The sequence below is a fragment of the Cryptomeria japonica genome, chromosome 4 (genome assembly GCF_030272615.1).
Source record: "Cryptomeria japonica chromosome 4, Sugi_1.0, whole genome shotgun sequence".
Classification (NCBI taxonomy): Eukaryota; Viridiplantae; Streptophyta; class Pinopsida; order Cupressales; family Cupressaceae; genus Cryptomeria; species Cryptomeria japonica.
This window is the reverse complement of record NC_081408.1, coordinates 384,734,570-384,752,016: the sequence shown is the minus strand read 5'-3', so window position 1 is coordinate 384,752,016 and position 17,447 is coordinate 384,734,570. Positions and strand designations below refer to the sequence as shown.

Here is a 17,447-nt window from a genome sequence, read left to right as displayed (position 1 = left end):
AGGTATAATCACATGGAATATTGTGTTTTAGTAAAGGAAGAGTTAAAGTCATATCGTCTAACTGTAAAAACAAAAATACTGCACACATATTTACATTCATTTTTGTTCTCAGAATCTTCCTTTCTTTAGAAGTTTCCTTGTACATCATCCTTAACACTTTTCTTGTACATCATTCTTTGCACTTTTATGTATACATAATGATAATACAAATGAGCACACTGCATGCACAACTGAGGCAATCTGTTGTGTCCTCTCCTCGTTGCAAGTGATCACATATAAACATCAAAACCATATCATTGTACAATAAACTTTTATAGCACTTTCTCAAAATTTAATTTTTCTTCAAGACATTGCGCTTTCGCATTTTGCCTCCAAAAAGCTCTTTTGCATTGGGAAGATGAAAATCATCATAAATGCAAAAGAGAAAAATCCCGAAGAAGATTTCTTCAAAGAACTGCACCATATCATGGTAGAGAGATGGAACAAAATGACCACACAGTTGCATCTTCTTGCCTTCACATTAAGTCCCATATATTATAGTTCTCAGTTCCCTTTTGTCGGCACAAGAGTTCCCCCATATAAAGATCCTGAAGTTGCTCAAGGGTAGAAGGTAGCACTTCACATACTCTGATGATTGTGATCTAGTGTTTGCTGGTATATAGGATCATGATCTAGTGTTCAATCTTCATCGTTAGAGAAAACTCTATCCTCTAGTATGGTTGTCATGGTGGTAATGTCACACAACAAGGTTAAGAATTCCACTTGTGTTGTCATGCTTGGTGCATTGGCATTACATGCTTTGATTGTTGTCTTGTGTTGTGGTATCTAAAGTGTGCAGGGTGCAATGTGGCATGTTGAAAAATTGATTGTCCATTACATAACGTGCTAATGCTTGGGACATTATAGCAACAAACATCCATCTTGATGAGTCTAGCGCCTAAGGAAATCCTCTAAATTTGCAAGTTTCTCAAAACAGAGTTGAAGGACTTCCTAGAGTCAGCAAAATCAATACAGGATTTTGGAAGACCATTGACAAGCCTCCTCAATAATAGCTTGGAGTGCGAAAATGTGATCAATAGTCTAGAAATCACTCTTGAAAATTGTTAACATTTTAATTTGTACCTTTCAAACAACACAAAATGAAATAGTATCTGAGGTAAACCTCTCTTCAAATTGTAAGTGGAAGCTCCCTGTAACTAAAGCTAACCCTACATGCTAGCCATGGAAAAAATCTAAGACTAAAACTACTCACCTTATGCACAATAGTTTTCTGGGTTATTTTGCTGCAAAGTTACCCTATCTTTTTGCATTGGGTATGACCACATGACTGAAATTAGTTCCTCTCTCATAGACAAGATTTTATATTTTGAATATAAATTGCACAAATCTACAACTAATTTAAAAACAACAATCAGTTATCATATTGGCTAAAAGTGAAAACCAGCATGTACCAAAAGTTAAAGGAATAAATTACTCTAAAACACAGATAATAAAGATTTTAAAAACTGAACAATTATTGAGCTGCAAAAAAAGCTACAACTTAGATGAACAATAGTGCCAGTACAAAGCCTGACAATATTCTTCACTTTTATTCAATCAACAGAATCTAAATACAAATATCATAAACACGTGAACTCAGATTGACCACTTGAAGAATAATTTCAGCAGCATAAGCATCAACTATAATTAAGAAAACCTTGTTTGCAAACCACTTATAAGTTTACAAAATGGTATTTCAGGTATTTCAGCTAAACATGAAATAATTCCAAAAATCTAGTCTGTAAACCTCACCAACTAAAAATTAACAGAATCAGATGGAAATAGAGGCACTTAAAAGAAAAAACTAACATAAATAAAGTTAAGATTAAAGTTAACTAAAGCTGGTTAACAATAAGCCTTCTATAATCTGTCCCATAAACAGAACTCAAGCTCTAAACATAGATTTAGCTAAATATAGCTAATCTGAGAGTTCCTTTGTGGCTGGTGAGTCTGGACATGCCATTTTGTCCTTCTCTTAAGCACCATTAACTCTATCAATGAAACTTTTACTTCCTCATTCACAGGCCTCAAAATCACCCTTCTTTTGTAAGCTGATCATGCACAAAACTTTTGCAATCTTCAATCATGTTCCAAATGACTGGTATTTCATTTTCCTACATTGGCAAAACTTCATGTTGCACACCATTTTCACAATTTTATCACTTAAAAGGAGAAATTAGGTATTTGGCACAATTTTGTGAAAAATATTCACCCTCTAACTTTTTTACTATTTTTTCCACCTTTTTTCTTCATATTTTGTTCATGTTTTGCATTTTCTATGCATTTGGCGAGTCTTCTTGTCAAACTCGTCTGAATATTTGCCAAAATGACAGATTATTCAATGAATCTCACAGACAAGTTAACTTAGTGATGTGAAAAACTCACAGGTACTTGTCAAGTTTGCCAAGTATGCTACAACTAATTCCTAACGCTAAATTACAAGTAGAAAAGTGACTGCGTGCACTTCGCCATTGTCTCTCAATCTCTTAGCAAATTTACTTGTTTAATCCTCTTGCCTAGATACAATTCAAGAGAATTTACATAACCAAGCAAGTTGTCTTTGACATAAGGATATTCGTTCACCAATAGAGATTTTGGCTCAACAACAGTCTCTTGAAATTTCATTATGAGGTAAAACCTGAGCTGCCTAAACCAGATGAAATTTTTAAACTGTTATTTTTATTAAAATCTCCTCAAATCTAAAAATCTCTGTTCAAACCGCAGAGATTTTTATTTGGAAATGAAAGCCTTGTTATGACAAGATGAAAAGAAGCATGCCCTTTTGAGGTCCTAAACTAGGAATGAAGGGAAAACTTGCATGCTAGGAGTCACATAACTATCAATACTATCAATTTTGGTCATAACTAAAAAATAAAATGCCTAAGTGAACCTAACCACCACAACTATATGGTTTTAAGTGAGAATCATTTGAGGAACCATTCAACAAATGTATTTTAGGCAGCCACCTAACTAACCACAAATCCTGGCTATGAATGCTAGTGCAAGAATATAAGGTCTCGTTTTAAAAATAGACTTTAGTTCACAAATTAGCCCACCAAACTCTAGGCGAAAAATTGCAATTTTCAATTGCATTTCCATAAACCACCTTTCAAAAAGGAAGTTTCCAAAAGTCAGATTACCTATCATTTGAGATTTTCCATACGATACCCAAATATTTATGTGTCAAATCATCTAAGGTGAACATTTGTTCAATAAACAATAATGAACCAAATAGTTGTCTTATAGGAAATAGAACAAAGCAAAAATATAGAAATAACAACTCACAAAAATTGATGAAAAAATTTGCTTTTACTCATGTAATGTAACTTGTAACATATACAACAATCATGGGCAACAAAAATAATAGCATAACATACAAACAAAGCTCCAGGATCAATTCACGGTCCAAACCATATGTATCAATGACTAACCAAAAATTAAATGCATGCCTATGTGCTTTATGATTAAATTTCATGATTTTATTCATGATATGCATACTTAATACACAAGAGTGCAACCAATAATAATAATAACATAAATAAGGCCATCATCTAGCCCCCAGTCAAGAATGATGAGTTTCTGTGCCAACACTCAATAAGACACTAGAAGGTTCAAAGAAGGTTCCACACTCTTTGATGGATTTTGAAGTTGTGTTGATGTAGCAATAACTTATAGGGGTTGGTGCCCTACTAAAGATGAGGTGAAGCTGAATACCACTATGACCAATCTCTTCAACTCTTTGAGCTATGCCTACACAATTACAACCTCACTGTGTTTCCTCTTCTCTGTCCACTTCACACCCACTGCATCCACAAGCAATGTTACGTCTACAATACCTTATGACTTCTACCATCACTCTCAACTTGGAACCTATGACCTCTATCTATCAGAAAGAATCTACCTGCATCATTGTTCCTACCTCCCCTAATATTGGCTGAGTTCAATCATACTTGCCTCTTATCAGAAACAATCCCACACATTATGATTGTCCAATTGTTATTTTTCCTATGATAACTGCTACATCTTAAGCTTGCAGTACTTCTTAACAAATATCATACCATTAATCTCTTACCTAGTGGTTGATATAACTAGATCATGCTGCATGCATTAATTTTCTCAATCTGCTCTTGTTTGCACCAAAGAGACAATTTGATCCTCCTCTTCTCCCTTTACAGTGGTGTCCATATCTTGATTTTCACTCTGTAAACATTTTTCAGCTCAAATTGTTTTTTTGACTCATAATATTTTGGCATCATATCAGCATTGCCTCAAAACTATGAAGCCTAACTCACATCCACACTTTCAACATCCATGACAGGATCAAAATAATATTCACTTTGCTAGTTTGTGTGGCCACTCATGTGCAGGATTTTCAAATCCATCTACATCTGCTGAAGTCCTTAGCAAATTCAGCATCATTTTTTTTTAATGTTATGTTCTCCTAAAGCAATCTTCTTTTCTTATGTTACAAATTGTCAAAGGAATGTCTACTAAATACTAGAGAACTTATTGCTCTGCCATTAACATTACTTCTAAAATCTAGAGAACTTATTGTTCTGTCATTAACATATTATTTGTAATACTAACTTGTATCGCTTTCCTTTTCCCCCCAAACAATCAGGCACATAACTAACTACAAAATATAAGTATACCCACATACATTACATATAACTATAACCCAATCATTTTCATAACATATATGGGCTGAATACAAAACCTCTAACTAATACTAGTACTCATACAAAATGTCCAAATAATATTAATAGTCACCAATAACTGTATTTACCTTGAACATCAAAACTCATCAATAGGTCATCTGACTTGGACATAGAATTGGATGCTCCCTAGATTTTTCCCTCAGGAATCATCTTAATGATGCCAAGAATTTACAGTTTACAAGTTCTAGATCCTGACACTGTTGCTCCTCTCATTTCGATGGTTGCTTTATCAGATAGTAGCTCCCATGGGAGCTCTCAAAATGATTCGTCAAAATTCTACATCAGCTGAGTTTCAATGAGGAATTACTTGTATTGGGGATTCCTATAGAATTGATTTATAATATTATTAGATTATCCATGCCATTAGGTGGGATATCATCTCTCTCCTATCTCTCCAGAAAAAAATTTACAAATTGTAAGAGTCCATGATAGGATCAAGGATATGCCTAAGGCCAATGATGGACTTACTCAAAAAAGGTGAATAGATTGACACTGGAAGTGAAAAGTATCACTATATATCTCTCATTCTGATTCTACGATTTGCATATGCAAAGTGTGTTTGTTAGAGAATCTTTTTAGAGTCAGCTCCTGATGTGGATGTTACAGTGATATTCATATCTTGATTTTCACTCTGTACAAAGCAATAAGTTCTCTAATAAAAACACTATGCATATTTTTGTGACCTATTTCACACATCACCACATCGCAGATGGGGACCCCCTATTTTTGGTTTTTAGGACTTTGTCCTAGCTCTGTGGTTTCATAAATCTATTTTCTCTAAGAGTTTTGAGTTAGAGTTTTGAAGTCATCCCGAGCCAAGTAGTGAAATCTTGCTCAGAATTGCGTATGAATGTTGGCAAAGTGTTTAGAAGGTCTGAAGGACGAGGATCGCAATTGCTTTGAGTCATTTTTGACAACTTTCTATTTTTAGGAATTTTGCTTTTTTGGTTTTTTCTAAAAATAGAAAGTTTTGTTTGTGGCACTTTGGCCGCATTCTAGGAAGCAGCTTTTTTTGCTTGCTTTTTGCTTTTATGGCTTGCTTTTTGCTTTTTTCACTTTTTGCTTTTTTTGCTTTTTGTTTTTTTCTGCTTTTTTGAAAGTAGAACCTAGGTTTTGTTCCTTAGGTCATTTGGTCAGTGCCCATGTCTTCAAATTCGAAAAATTTTGCCTCGTACAAAAAGCAGGGTTATGTTTTTTTTTGCTTTTTTCTAGAATTAGGGTTTTGATCCTCAGGCCATTCCATTACTGCCCATGTTCTCAGAATCGAAAAATTTGGTCTCTAAGTGTAAAAAGCAAGGTGGAAACCCTAATTAGAGTTTTGTTCCAGATAATCCAGGTATGAACATGGAAAGTCAGAGATGGACATGACAGTTTGAATAAGTGTCAAGACATGGCTGTCCAGATAAAATTTGCCCAAGGGAAGAATGGCAGACATAAGTTGAAGTCAGCATATTCGAAGATGGCACATCAACTTGGATGTCCAAGTCTTCTTCAAGTCCGCCCATGCACAAACAAGTTGTCCCACACTTGCTAAACTCCTACCTTCAGTTAAGAAACTCATGGCGAGGGTCAAGCAAACTCCTACATATAGTTAAGGTTAAGCCAAGCAAACATGTCCAAGCACCTTCAAACCCCACCCTAGCTCTTGGTAAAAGGCATGCCAAGTCCGCCTTGGCAAAGCATACACAAAGTCCGCCCATGATGGAATGAAGCAGCATGGCACAAGGAAGATGAAGTCCGCCCTTGGATTGTCCAAGAAGGTTCAAACTCTGCCCTGTCCAAGAGGCCCCCAAGTCCACCTAGATGGATGTCCAAGCATGATCCAAGTCCACCCTCCTAACCAAAGTTGGCCAATCAATGATGAAGTCCACCCTCCTAAAAAGAAGTTGGCATGATGTCTTCCAAGTCCGACCTCTAGGAGAAGGATAAAAGCAAAATAAAGCATGATCAAAACATGAATTGGCAAAGAACTTTCAAAGTCCACCCAAGGCATGAGGTTCAATGTCCAAAGGTATTAAAAGTCTGCCTTGATCACTTAGGAATGGCAAAGAGCTTTCCAAGTCCACCTTGGCTTGTAAGCTATAAAGTCCACCCTCATAAATCAACATGGCTTAAAGCACTTCAAGACTGCCATGGTGAAAGTCAAAACAAAGTTGGCAAAGAAGCTTCCAACTCCGCCAAAGCATGAGAAAGCATGTCTAATGAAAGCTCAAGACCACCAAGGATTAAAGCAAAGCAAGGATCAAAGACATGGCATAAAGCTTATGAAGTTCACCCAACCTTAGAAGATGAAGATGTCAAGAAGAAAATGAAGTCCGCCCTAGTAAGGAAGGTCTAACAAGCATGAAAGTCCGCTAGGCACATAAAAAGATGGCTAAACCATGGGTAAAGTCCAACATGGCTAAACACATCTCAAGTCCACCCTAGCAAGCTATCCTTCAAGTTCGCCAAGACATGGAAAATAAAGATTATAACAAGGTTGTCTAACATGCTTCCAAGTCCACCAAGGTAGAAAAGCAAACGATTTTTGGCAAGTAAGACAAAGTTTGAAAAAAAAGACTTGGCAGATTGGAGACAAAGTTCACCCACAAGGAGAAGAATAAAGAGCAAAAGGATAGAATTAAATTGGATGGTCAAACCTATCCAAATTCGACTAAACCAAGACATGAAAGAGAAAATTAAAGCAAAAATGAAGTTAAAAGAGAATTGTCCAAACAACTTGGAAGCACACTTTGAAGAAGAAATTAAAATTTCCCAAGGAAGATTGTCCAAACATCTTGAAAGTTTGATCAAACACAGACATTCCAAAGTTGGCCTAGGCATAAATGGAATATTTGAAGATGCCTAGAACAGACATGAAAATTCGCCCAAGATTTGAAGATCAAACATGAAGACGATCAACTTGCCATGGTGAAAAACAAAATTGGCTAGAGGAAAAATAATTTTGACAGAAAAAATTGCACATGGAATCAAGGGTCAATCAATGAACGGGTTGGAAAAATAATTTTGACACATGAATATTTTTTAATATTTTCCAGCACTTAGAATTATTTTCGAAGGGAAGATAATTTCAACACTTAGAAATATTTTCAAAAATTCAAGAAAATTCAATTTGAAAGAAAGTTCTAGTAGATTCCTTAGCTAAGGATGAAATTTTGAGAGAAAAATAAAACTTTCCATTTTGGAAAGATTTAAAACATTAAAACCAGAGATCGGAAAATCGCCCCGGACTCGCCAAACTCGGCGAGTCCGAATCCGATTTATGCCCCCCGAGTCTGGCGAGCTCGGACTTGGACTCGTCCAAGTCCAAGGGGCGAACTTGCCGAGTTGGCGACTTTGGCAAAAACTCGCCAAACTCGGCGAGTCCCGTGCCTGGGACTCGGCCGGCGGCAAGGCCAAAAAAAAGGCCAAATAAAATGCATTTTTAAAAGTTTTTTTAATTTCTTTTTTTGATGTTATTTATCCTCCAACCCTAAAAGTGAACTTCATTTCAATGATTTGGAAAAATAGGAGGAGGAAAGTGAGTTGTGAAGAAAAACAAGGGTGCATTGAAGAAAAACAAGGGTGCATTGAAGAAAAACCAGCAAGGAGGAAGCTCAAGGTTTCTTCCATTTATCACATTGGGGCTGCATTGTGTTTGGATTTGGTGCATCAAGAGTTGGATAGGAAGAGTTTGCAGCTCATTTCAAGCTTGTTGTAAAAGGTAAGATTGTTTTTTTGAAGATATTTTTGTTTCTTGTATGCAAAAATTCCATTTTCTATTCATTTATTTTGAAAGTTTTACATTTTCTTCCAAAATCCTTTGTATGTTTGTAAATTTATTATGTTTAATTGCAGAGGACTCAAATAGATGGGAGTGGGATTCCTAAGAAGGCAAAGACGAGAGGGAACCAAATAATGAAGGAGAGCTTGAACTCGACGGTTGTTCGGAAGATGACATCTGCTCATTGAATGGACTCTTCCATTGGCAAATGGAATATTATGAAGTATTTCACTCTGCTTATCACATGTTGCAAATTGAGGACAAGCCAAGTGAGAAGGAGGAGTTCCCGCCAGAATACAGCAAGTATAAGGAGGGAGACACCAAAGTAAATGATGTTCCGGCATACGAATTTTCAAAGGACAGACCAATGAGGTACGAAGACCCCACCGTGGAGGAGATGAACTTAGGAGACACTACCACCCCTCGAAATATATGGGTAGGAGACGAATGGAGCCCGGTGCTGAAGGCCACAGCATTCAAAATCTTCATGGAATATAAGGACGTGTTCGCTTGGTCCAACAAGGATCTGAAAGGGGGTCCTACCAGAATTGTGCGTCCATCGGATACCATTGGTCCCAGGAGCCCAACCGGTACGGAAGAGGCCGTACTGAATGAATAAGAACTATGCTGCCAAGGTGAACGAAGAGATTGAATGGATGCTTGAGGCTGGCATCATATTTCGGGTGGAGACAAGTGAGTGGGTCTCGCCGATTGTGATCTCACTGAAGAAGGAGGCCAACCAGATCCGCATCTGCGTGGATTTTCGGTGCCTCAACGCAGTCACCATCAAGGATCCGTTCCCTATACCTTTCACAGACAGCATCCTGGAGGAGGTGGTTGGCCATCAAATGTACTTATTGTTGGACGGCTTTTCCGGATACAATCAGATTTCGATAGCTGAGGACAAGTTGAAGACCACCTTTGTGGTGGAGGACGAAGTCTATGCGTACAACCAGATGTCGTTCGGGTTGTGCAATGCTCCGGCAACATTCCAAAGGATAGTCCTTCACATCTTCGATAAGATGTCTGTGGGAAATTTTAAAGCCTTTTTGGATGACTGGTCGATTTTCAGTAGCGAAGACGCTCACTTGGTGGCACTGAGAGAGTGCATGGAGAGATGCCGAAGGCCAGGCTCACCTTGAATCTGCGGAAATGCAGATTTATGGTACCACAAGGAAAGTTGTTGGGCCATATCGTTTGTAAAGCTGGACTGAAAAACTAACCCGGATAAGGTACGGGTAATTGTAGAGACAGAGTCGCCCATTGATGTGACGGGAGTCAAGTCCTTCTTGGGACATATAGGATACTACAGGAAGTTCATCAAGAACTTTGCCCAACTTTCATTCCCACTGGACAAACTGACAAGAAAGGGCGAACCGTACATATGGGGACCGGCACGAGGGGGAGCATTTGAAGAAATCAAGAGGAGACTGGTGGCAGCACCCATTCCACGTACACGTGGATGCCTCGAACTATGCCATTGGGGCTACGCTAGCACAAGAAGGGGGACATGGGTTGGATCATCCCATCTATTTTGCCAGTCGGTTGATGTCGAAAGCCGAGAAAAACTACAGTACCACCGAGAGGGAAGCCCTCGAGATGGTCTATGTCGTACAAAAATTTTGGCACTGCTTGCTGGCAACACCCTTCACTTTCTACGTGGATCACCAGGCGTTGATGTACCTGGTAAATAAACCCATTATCCAAGGCAGAATAAGCAGGTAGCTACTGCTCCTTCAGGAGTTCACTTTCACAATAATTGTACGGCCAGGCAAGAGCCATGTGATCGTTGATCAGTTGTCCCAGATTAGGTCGGGAGAGCCGCCAGAGGGGGTGAATGATGAATTTCAAGATGCTCACCTATTCAAGATCGCAGTACTACCATCATGGTATATTGCCATCGGGGAATATCTCTCCACCTCTATGTTCCCGCAAGGTATGCCACTTGGAGAACGAAGGAAACTCGTGTTGAGAAACCGCACATTTCAGTTGATTAATGGAATGTTGTATAAAATGGGACTTGACCAGGTGTTGCGTCAGTGTGTGATGGAGGAAGAGGTGTCAAACGTTCTAAGGGAGGCACATGAGGGGCCCGTGGGAGGCCATATGGGACTAGACACTACGGCAAGAAAGGTGCTGCTAGCGGGCCTATGGTGGCCTACATTGTATAATGATGCCAGAGAATGGGTAGTAGGTTGTGATACATGCCAGAGAGTCGGGAAGCCGCTGAAGACGGATTTCATGTCCCTCAACCCTTCGCATGCTCAAGAACTATTCGAGCGCTGGGGGCTGGATTTTATTGGGCCACTCAAGGCCAGTCGTGCCAAGAGGTGCCGCTACATTGTGGTAGCCATAGAATAGTTAACCAAATGGGTTGAAGCGCGGTCCCTGCCTGATAACTCGGTCGTAAGTACAACAAGATTCATTTATGAGCAGATCATTACACGATATGGTATCCCTATACAGTTGACCAACGACAGGGGTGGACATTTTGTGAACCATGTCATCAAGCTCCTCACTACTGAATTCAAAATTTTTCATTCATTGTCCAGCCCCTATTACTCGCGAGCCAATGGGCAGGCGGAGGCTACCAACAAGATTCTCGTGGGAGTGATTTACAAGTCTTGCAGTGTTGAGGGAGAAGACTGGGAAGAAAAATTACCTGTGGTCTTGTGGGCCTACCGCACAACCTACAAGGTGACCACCGGCCAGACTCCATTCCAATTGATGTACGAACAAGAAGCTGTTGTGCCAGCTGAGTTCATGGTGCCAAGCCTTTGCATTGCAATCGAGAACAGACTGGGGGACATGGAGAGCCTGAAGGAGAGGTTGTATGTCTTGAACAAGTTGGATGAGATGATGGCCCAGTGGGCTACGAAGGCAGCCCAACAAAGGAAGAAGTTGTGGCACGACAAGCACTTAAAACGAATGAGGTTTGCTCCAAGACAACTGGTACTGAAATATAATGGGCTTAATGAGATTAAACTAGGCAAATTCAAGGTAAGATGGTTAGGACCATATAAAGTCAGAGAGGTGGTGGAGAACGAGGCAATGAAGTTGTGGACACTGGATGGACAAGAGGCTGCAGGCAGCATCAATAGGTCGAAATTAAAACCATATCATAAGCAGAGGCGATTGACCGACCCCGAATCCTCCCAAAGAGGTACTTAGAAAAAAAAAATTAAAAAAATTAAAAATAAATAAATAAATAATTAAAAAAAAAAATTAAAAATTTTTAAAAAAGAGACGAAATGAAATACCGTACGGTATATATTTATCATACGGCGAAAAGTAAAAACAGAAGGAAATCACCGCACGCTACAAACCGTAAGGAAGGAAGGGAAGGAGACCCGTACGGCATATATGGTTTTTGCTCCCTGTGATTGGATAGAAAAAGTACGATAGTCGAAATAAAACGCATTGAAGAGCAACTCTGTACGGTATATGTACGGCAGGCAATTGGAGCAAGGTGACCGTGGAAAATTTTGCTGATCCTACGGCGAAGAAGAAGAGGTTGGCGCACGGCAATTACCGGTCGTACGGGTGTCACGTGATATACTAACCGTACGGTGGGGTACGGTGAAGGCAGAGGGAAGAAGCATCACCATACAGCACATATTAAATCGTACAATGGAGAGGAAATGAAAATTTGCACCGTACGGCGAGCAGGAGACAATCACCGCACAGCAATAACCAATACCGTATGGCGGGGCATTTGAGGGATGGAAAACTGCCATCGTACGATCTCTATTACCGTACACAGAGCACCACATTCTTGTTGTCTGTACGGCGAGGGAAGGCATTTAGAAGGCAGACCCGGACGGTGGGAAGGAAGGGAAAAACAATAAAGTCATCGCCCAGCAGAGTAAACAATTCTGCCCACGTTTGGAGGAGAGTAAAAGCACGTGCAGAATTTTGTTACCCTAGCCCTATTTTTTTAATATAAAAAGGGCACAAAAGACAAAAGCAAAATCATTTAATGGCCCTAGCGGTGGAAAGAATTGGCAAAGACAGTTGCGGCAGTTACCTGCTATAGTGTCGTCAACCTCTGCAAACAAGAAAGTTGTTCGGATTCTGCCTTCAGGTGTGAAAGTTAGGGGCGGCATGGCTGACAGCAGCAAAAGCAAAGGTAAAAAGGTGCAACCCAAAGTGCAGCAACAGATAGCAAGGAAGAATGATGTGACCATGGACACCATTACCTTCGAGGGTTTGAGTGGAGTAGATTGTAGGAAATGGTGGAATGAGACCCCGCATGATGATCCTCTGAAGGCACAGGTACAGTGGGCCATCCAGATGCCCATCTTTTGCATTAACGATTTTGAGGTTGTGCTACGGGCCATGATTGGTGCCTATGACCCACACAGGCGACAGTCGGTATTTGATTACGAACACCACCAGGTTACGGTGTCCTTCGCTTCCACAGAATTTACGAGTTTTTGGTATTCCAAGAGCACAAGGAAAGAAAGTGGACAAGGGGCAGAAAATATCCCCAGATTTAAAAGATGAACTCCTCAAGTTGATGTGCCGTGACGACCTCACACAAGCCGAACTAGATAGTCTCCAGCATGCCAGCAAGGGAAGAGGTCTGAAGAAGTCATTCCTGAGAAAGGGGATATGGCAGTGCCTTCTGGATGTGTTGATGGGAGCGAGTAGGGCTTCAAACATTGCCATGGCACAGGTGGTGTTGGTGAATGGCATCCGCAATGGCATGGTATACGACTGGGCATCATTACTGGCAGATAGGATGGAGGAATTTATGACCCTCTAGCACAGAACCTTCTACATGCCCTACCTTGTGATTGCACTCTTCCTGGATGCAGTACGCCTTCAAGGTTCACCATACACACAACACTTGGCACCACAAGGCCGTGTACACCCGAGGCAGCCGCCTATATTTTATTGGGTTCACTTGAATATCATGGCACCCAGTGGAGATACACAATCAGGCAAGAAGCGGAAGCGGCGAGTAGTGGTGTCTGAGTCGAAGACAGAGTCAGAGTTCGACACTAGTGACCCGAGTGAGGAGGCCAATGCACAGGAGGACTCCAGTGATACATCACAGGCCACCAAGAGTAGTTTCAGAATGGTGGGTAGAGGCGGACAGCAGGTAGAGGAGGAGACGGGGGCAACATCTTCTGCAATTGAGCAGACAGCCCCACCTCCACCTCTCCTAGTTGTGCCAGCAACCACACGACCCTCGGGTGAAAGTGCCACTCGGACTCTGCCTAGAGCAGCAGTATTGGCAATGCTAGTTCCTGGTTTTGGGCAAGGTCGGGCACCAGTGATTATGGTTCCTCCACACGTGATTGCAACATTGGTAGCCTTACCAAAGCCTCTGGTGGTCGACGACAGGAGTCCCAGGCAGCAGTAGAGGCTAGGGCCAATGGTGGGACGGTCGGTAGGGAGGCTACGGTACCAACAAAGCATCTTGGAGGGAGTGGTACGCCTTCTCAGACGGATATGAGTGTGTGGTTGTGTCAGTACAAAATGACACCAGTAGCACCGGTTGGAGCAGCGGTCCTCTCCCCACGGCATGAGCCGAGCCCTCACGAGATTGTGGACTTGGTTGGAGACAGTTCACCAGAGCTTCACGGATTGTACAGAGAGACCACTCACCCATTCGTGAGTTGGTGTTGAGTCCCAGGCAGGAGGAGGAGTTGATCCAGAGCCCCCCTCATGACGAGCCACTGCAGAGCCCTCACGAGGATGCCCAGGAGCACGGTGTCCAAGCATCTCGAAGACTGGAGGGTGACAGGGAATTGGAGCAGTTTCTTGCGGATATGGCTATCAGAGCCCAGCGGATGGTAGCCTCTGCCAGGTCTCAAGGAGATGCCCGGACAGATGAAGAGTTGGAGCAGCTACTGGGGTTTATGAAGGGCAAGTGCACGACACACTTTGCGCAGTGTTTTGAGTCTGGTGGATGGCCTACTACGGAGACCTTACAGATGTGGAGGATTGGGGCCTCCCGGAGTAGGATGGCGAGACCAGCAGACAGTCATTGTTGCGGAGGATAGAGCAGGTTTTTCGAGAGACCTACTATGAGTTGCGGAGGACGCAGTATATTGCTGAGAGTACCGAGACCCAGCGCCAGGAGGTTGTGTTGGCACGGGAAGAGTTGGCTACTCGACTCCAGCAGATGGAGGAGTCGCACAAAGAGCAATTGGCTCGAGAGAAGGCCTCATGGGATGCAGAACACGCTAGCTTGGACACAGTGTTAGCCGAGGAAAGGTCGGCGAGGGATGCCTTGGGGGCACGGTTGGAGGAAGCCCACAAGGACAGGGCTATGTTGGAGAGCCGCCTGGGTAGTGCCTTAGAGATGGTGGAGCAGAAGGATAAAGAGGTCTTGGAGGTGGCGATGATGGTGAAAACAGCTATGGAGCGCCAGATGGTTGCAGAGCGGGACCTCAAGCTGAGGACTGAGCAGGTCTATGAGTTACGGGCTCGCTTGACAGCCGCACCTCGCGCATCGGCACCCTCCTCACCAGGGACGCTTCCTCCACCCCATTCTCAATCCTGAATTCTATGTTGTTAATCATCCCATTTTGTTTTTCAGTCGTCAAGAGACGACCTTGTTTTTGGGGGGGGGATGATGTTGGCGGTAATATTGTACGGGAATAAACAGTAATTAATTAGGTAGTACTTTGTTAGTAATGTAGCCGAGGGTTGGTAGTTATAGGTGCGACGGTTGTCCCTCGCACCCCCTCGGTACCTTTATATACCATGTAAGGTAACTTGTAAGGGGACACAATTATGAATGGAAATAGTATTTTTTCTGTTAGCTTGATATTATCATCTGGTATCAATGGCATTACTGTTTCTCGTTAAGCATTCTGTCTGTATGTTTTAAACTGCACCTAGAGGGTAAACACAGATCACTTTGGGTCTATAATAATTTAAGCCTATGAGACAACTTCAAATCATAAACAGGACAATTCAGAAACTTGCATTGTCCATGCTCGATGTGAGTGGAATCCTACTTCCAGAAGTAGCAGCAGCTTAGTTTTAGAAGCATAGCAATCAATAGTTGATAAGCAGTATCTATTTATATATACTTTTTTCTTCAAAGGAAAAAATTATGATAAAGCATACATTCAACCTGATTCTCAAATCCTTTTTAGGTATCACTGTACCACAAAAGAAGACTGCAGTCTGGATGATACTATTTGAAATATTTCAACTATGTATATCAATGGTTGCATTCAAATATACATAGAAATATGCTAAATATAAAAGCCATGCCAACCTTACTAAAAATGTCATGAAGAGTTTGACCAAAGATCAAAGAAATATTCTCCTCTAATTACCTGAATTTCCACTCCTTTTGATTTGAACCTGATACCAAACAGAAGGCATACCCTTGCATTGTTTTAGATACTCATATGCTCTGCAATATGAGATATTGATAATTAAATATGACTGCAAACAAATTATAAATATGTAATGCAGACGTATGCCATAATAAACACGTTTGTGTCAAACAATTTGTGTTTTTTCAATTAAGTTCCTACAGCTAGATAATGGATTATTAATACATAAATGATAAATCATGGCATTTAGACAATAAATGTACTTATCAATTTGCATCAACCCTTGTCCAGTTGATAATTTTTCTTCTGGCTTGTTACCAATAGCAGCTGCTGTATTCTCTAAGGCTTTACGTACAGTGTATGGACTGATAGGAAAACACTCCGCCTATGCACAAGAAACAGATAAATCTTAACTAGGCATTTTGAGACTAAAATCACTTCAAGATCCTTGATACATTAAACAGATTAAGTAGATATTACTGGAGAAAAAAAAATCTGAGCACCTTCATGGCGCTGAGCAAAAGAGCAACACCACCACAAGCACATGGAGATGCCATAGAAGTGCCATTCATTAGCATACGTCGCTGCAAGGTCCATGTAGGGACAGGAGCAACAGCACCCCCAGGAGCACTTAAACAAACTCCCAAGTCACCATCTACAGTGGGTCCACGGCTAGACCTGAAAATTCTCCATAGCATATACGAATGTTTGTCAGTTCCAAAGATCTAAACAGTTAACTTTTAGAAGAATCCCTGGCTGATGAAAACCATATTCACACTGTCAATTTAGAATTTTGTTCTTTATCGCTAGAAAATGAAAATTCCAATTAACAATACATGGGGCTAAAAGGTCATAATCAACACAAATTCATGGGCATGACAGTAGCGGGCATCAGCCATGGTATGAATTCAAGTATGCACATTGTAAAGCAATTTCTTGCATTATAAGTGAAGAAGACTCGAGACTCAAAACACATGCTCTGCCATACTTAATCACAATGATTCAGCATGACTCAAATGCACTAATTGCATCAACCTGCTATTACACAAAAAAAATTAAAATTAAAATATCCTAAAAACCTGGGGAATTATCCTCAACCTTATAAACTTGTCAGCATCCACAAATACAATCCACTACAAACCCAGTAGTCTAACCTTAATCCACATGACCAGAAAGTAGGTCTCCTTTGGTGAATAAGATGGAAGCTTAGGTGTCATGAAAAAGTATATCATGCTTGACCCCAAATCATGAATTCCAACTCCATATATTCAAAATCCAAGGGCCAATTTGTATGTCAGAAATTTTACGAAAAGAAACATTTATAAACCTCTTTCCATGATAGATTTCCCAATTGGTTAACCAGTCTATAATAAATCCCCTCTATAAGGAAAGTTATGGATACTGCAACTATATGATACCATTTATATAATGCCAAAGATTAAATACTACACTAGCCTGCTTCAAATAATTGCATTCATTATTATTAAGATACTTAAAGTAGGTAACTGAATGAGAATTGTTCTGAAAAAAATGCAACAGAGCTCCCAAGAAAATACCAAGTGAACAATATGTTTTTAATGACATATTAAAATAATTATCGCCTGTAGCGTCTATGATGAA

The 17,447-nt window shown here is 40.7% G+C and overlaps 1 protein-coding gene across 1 annotated transcript in view; it reads right to left on the bottom strand.

The window, feature by feature from the left end:
• LOC131074641 (tripeptidyl-peptidase 2) overlaps positions 1-17,447 on the bottom strand; it is a 284,234-nt gene that overhangs the window by 204,600 nt on the left and 62,187 nt on the right. The window contains exons 12-14 of the mRNA XM_058011296.2: positions 16,331-16,505; positions 16,091-16,212; positions 15,825-15,904 (exon numbers count right to left, since the gene is read on the bottom strand). Of these exons, the coding sequence (XP_057867279.2) occupies positions 15,825-15,904; positions 16,091-16,212; positions 16,331-16,505 (377 nt within the window). The remainder of the gene's footprint in view (positions 1-15,824; positions 15,905-16,090; positions 16,213-16,330; positions 16,506-17,447) is intronic.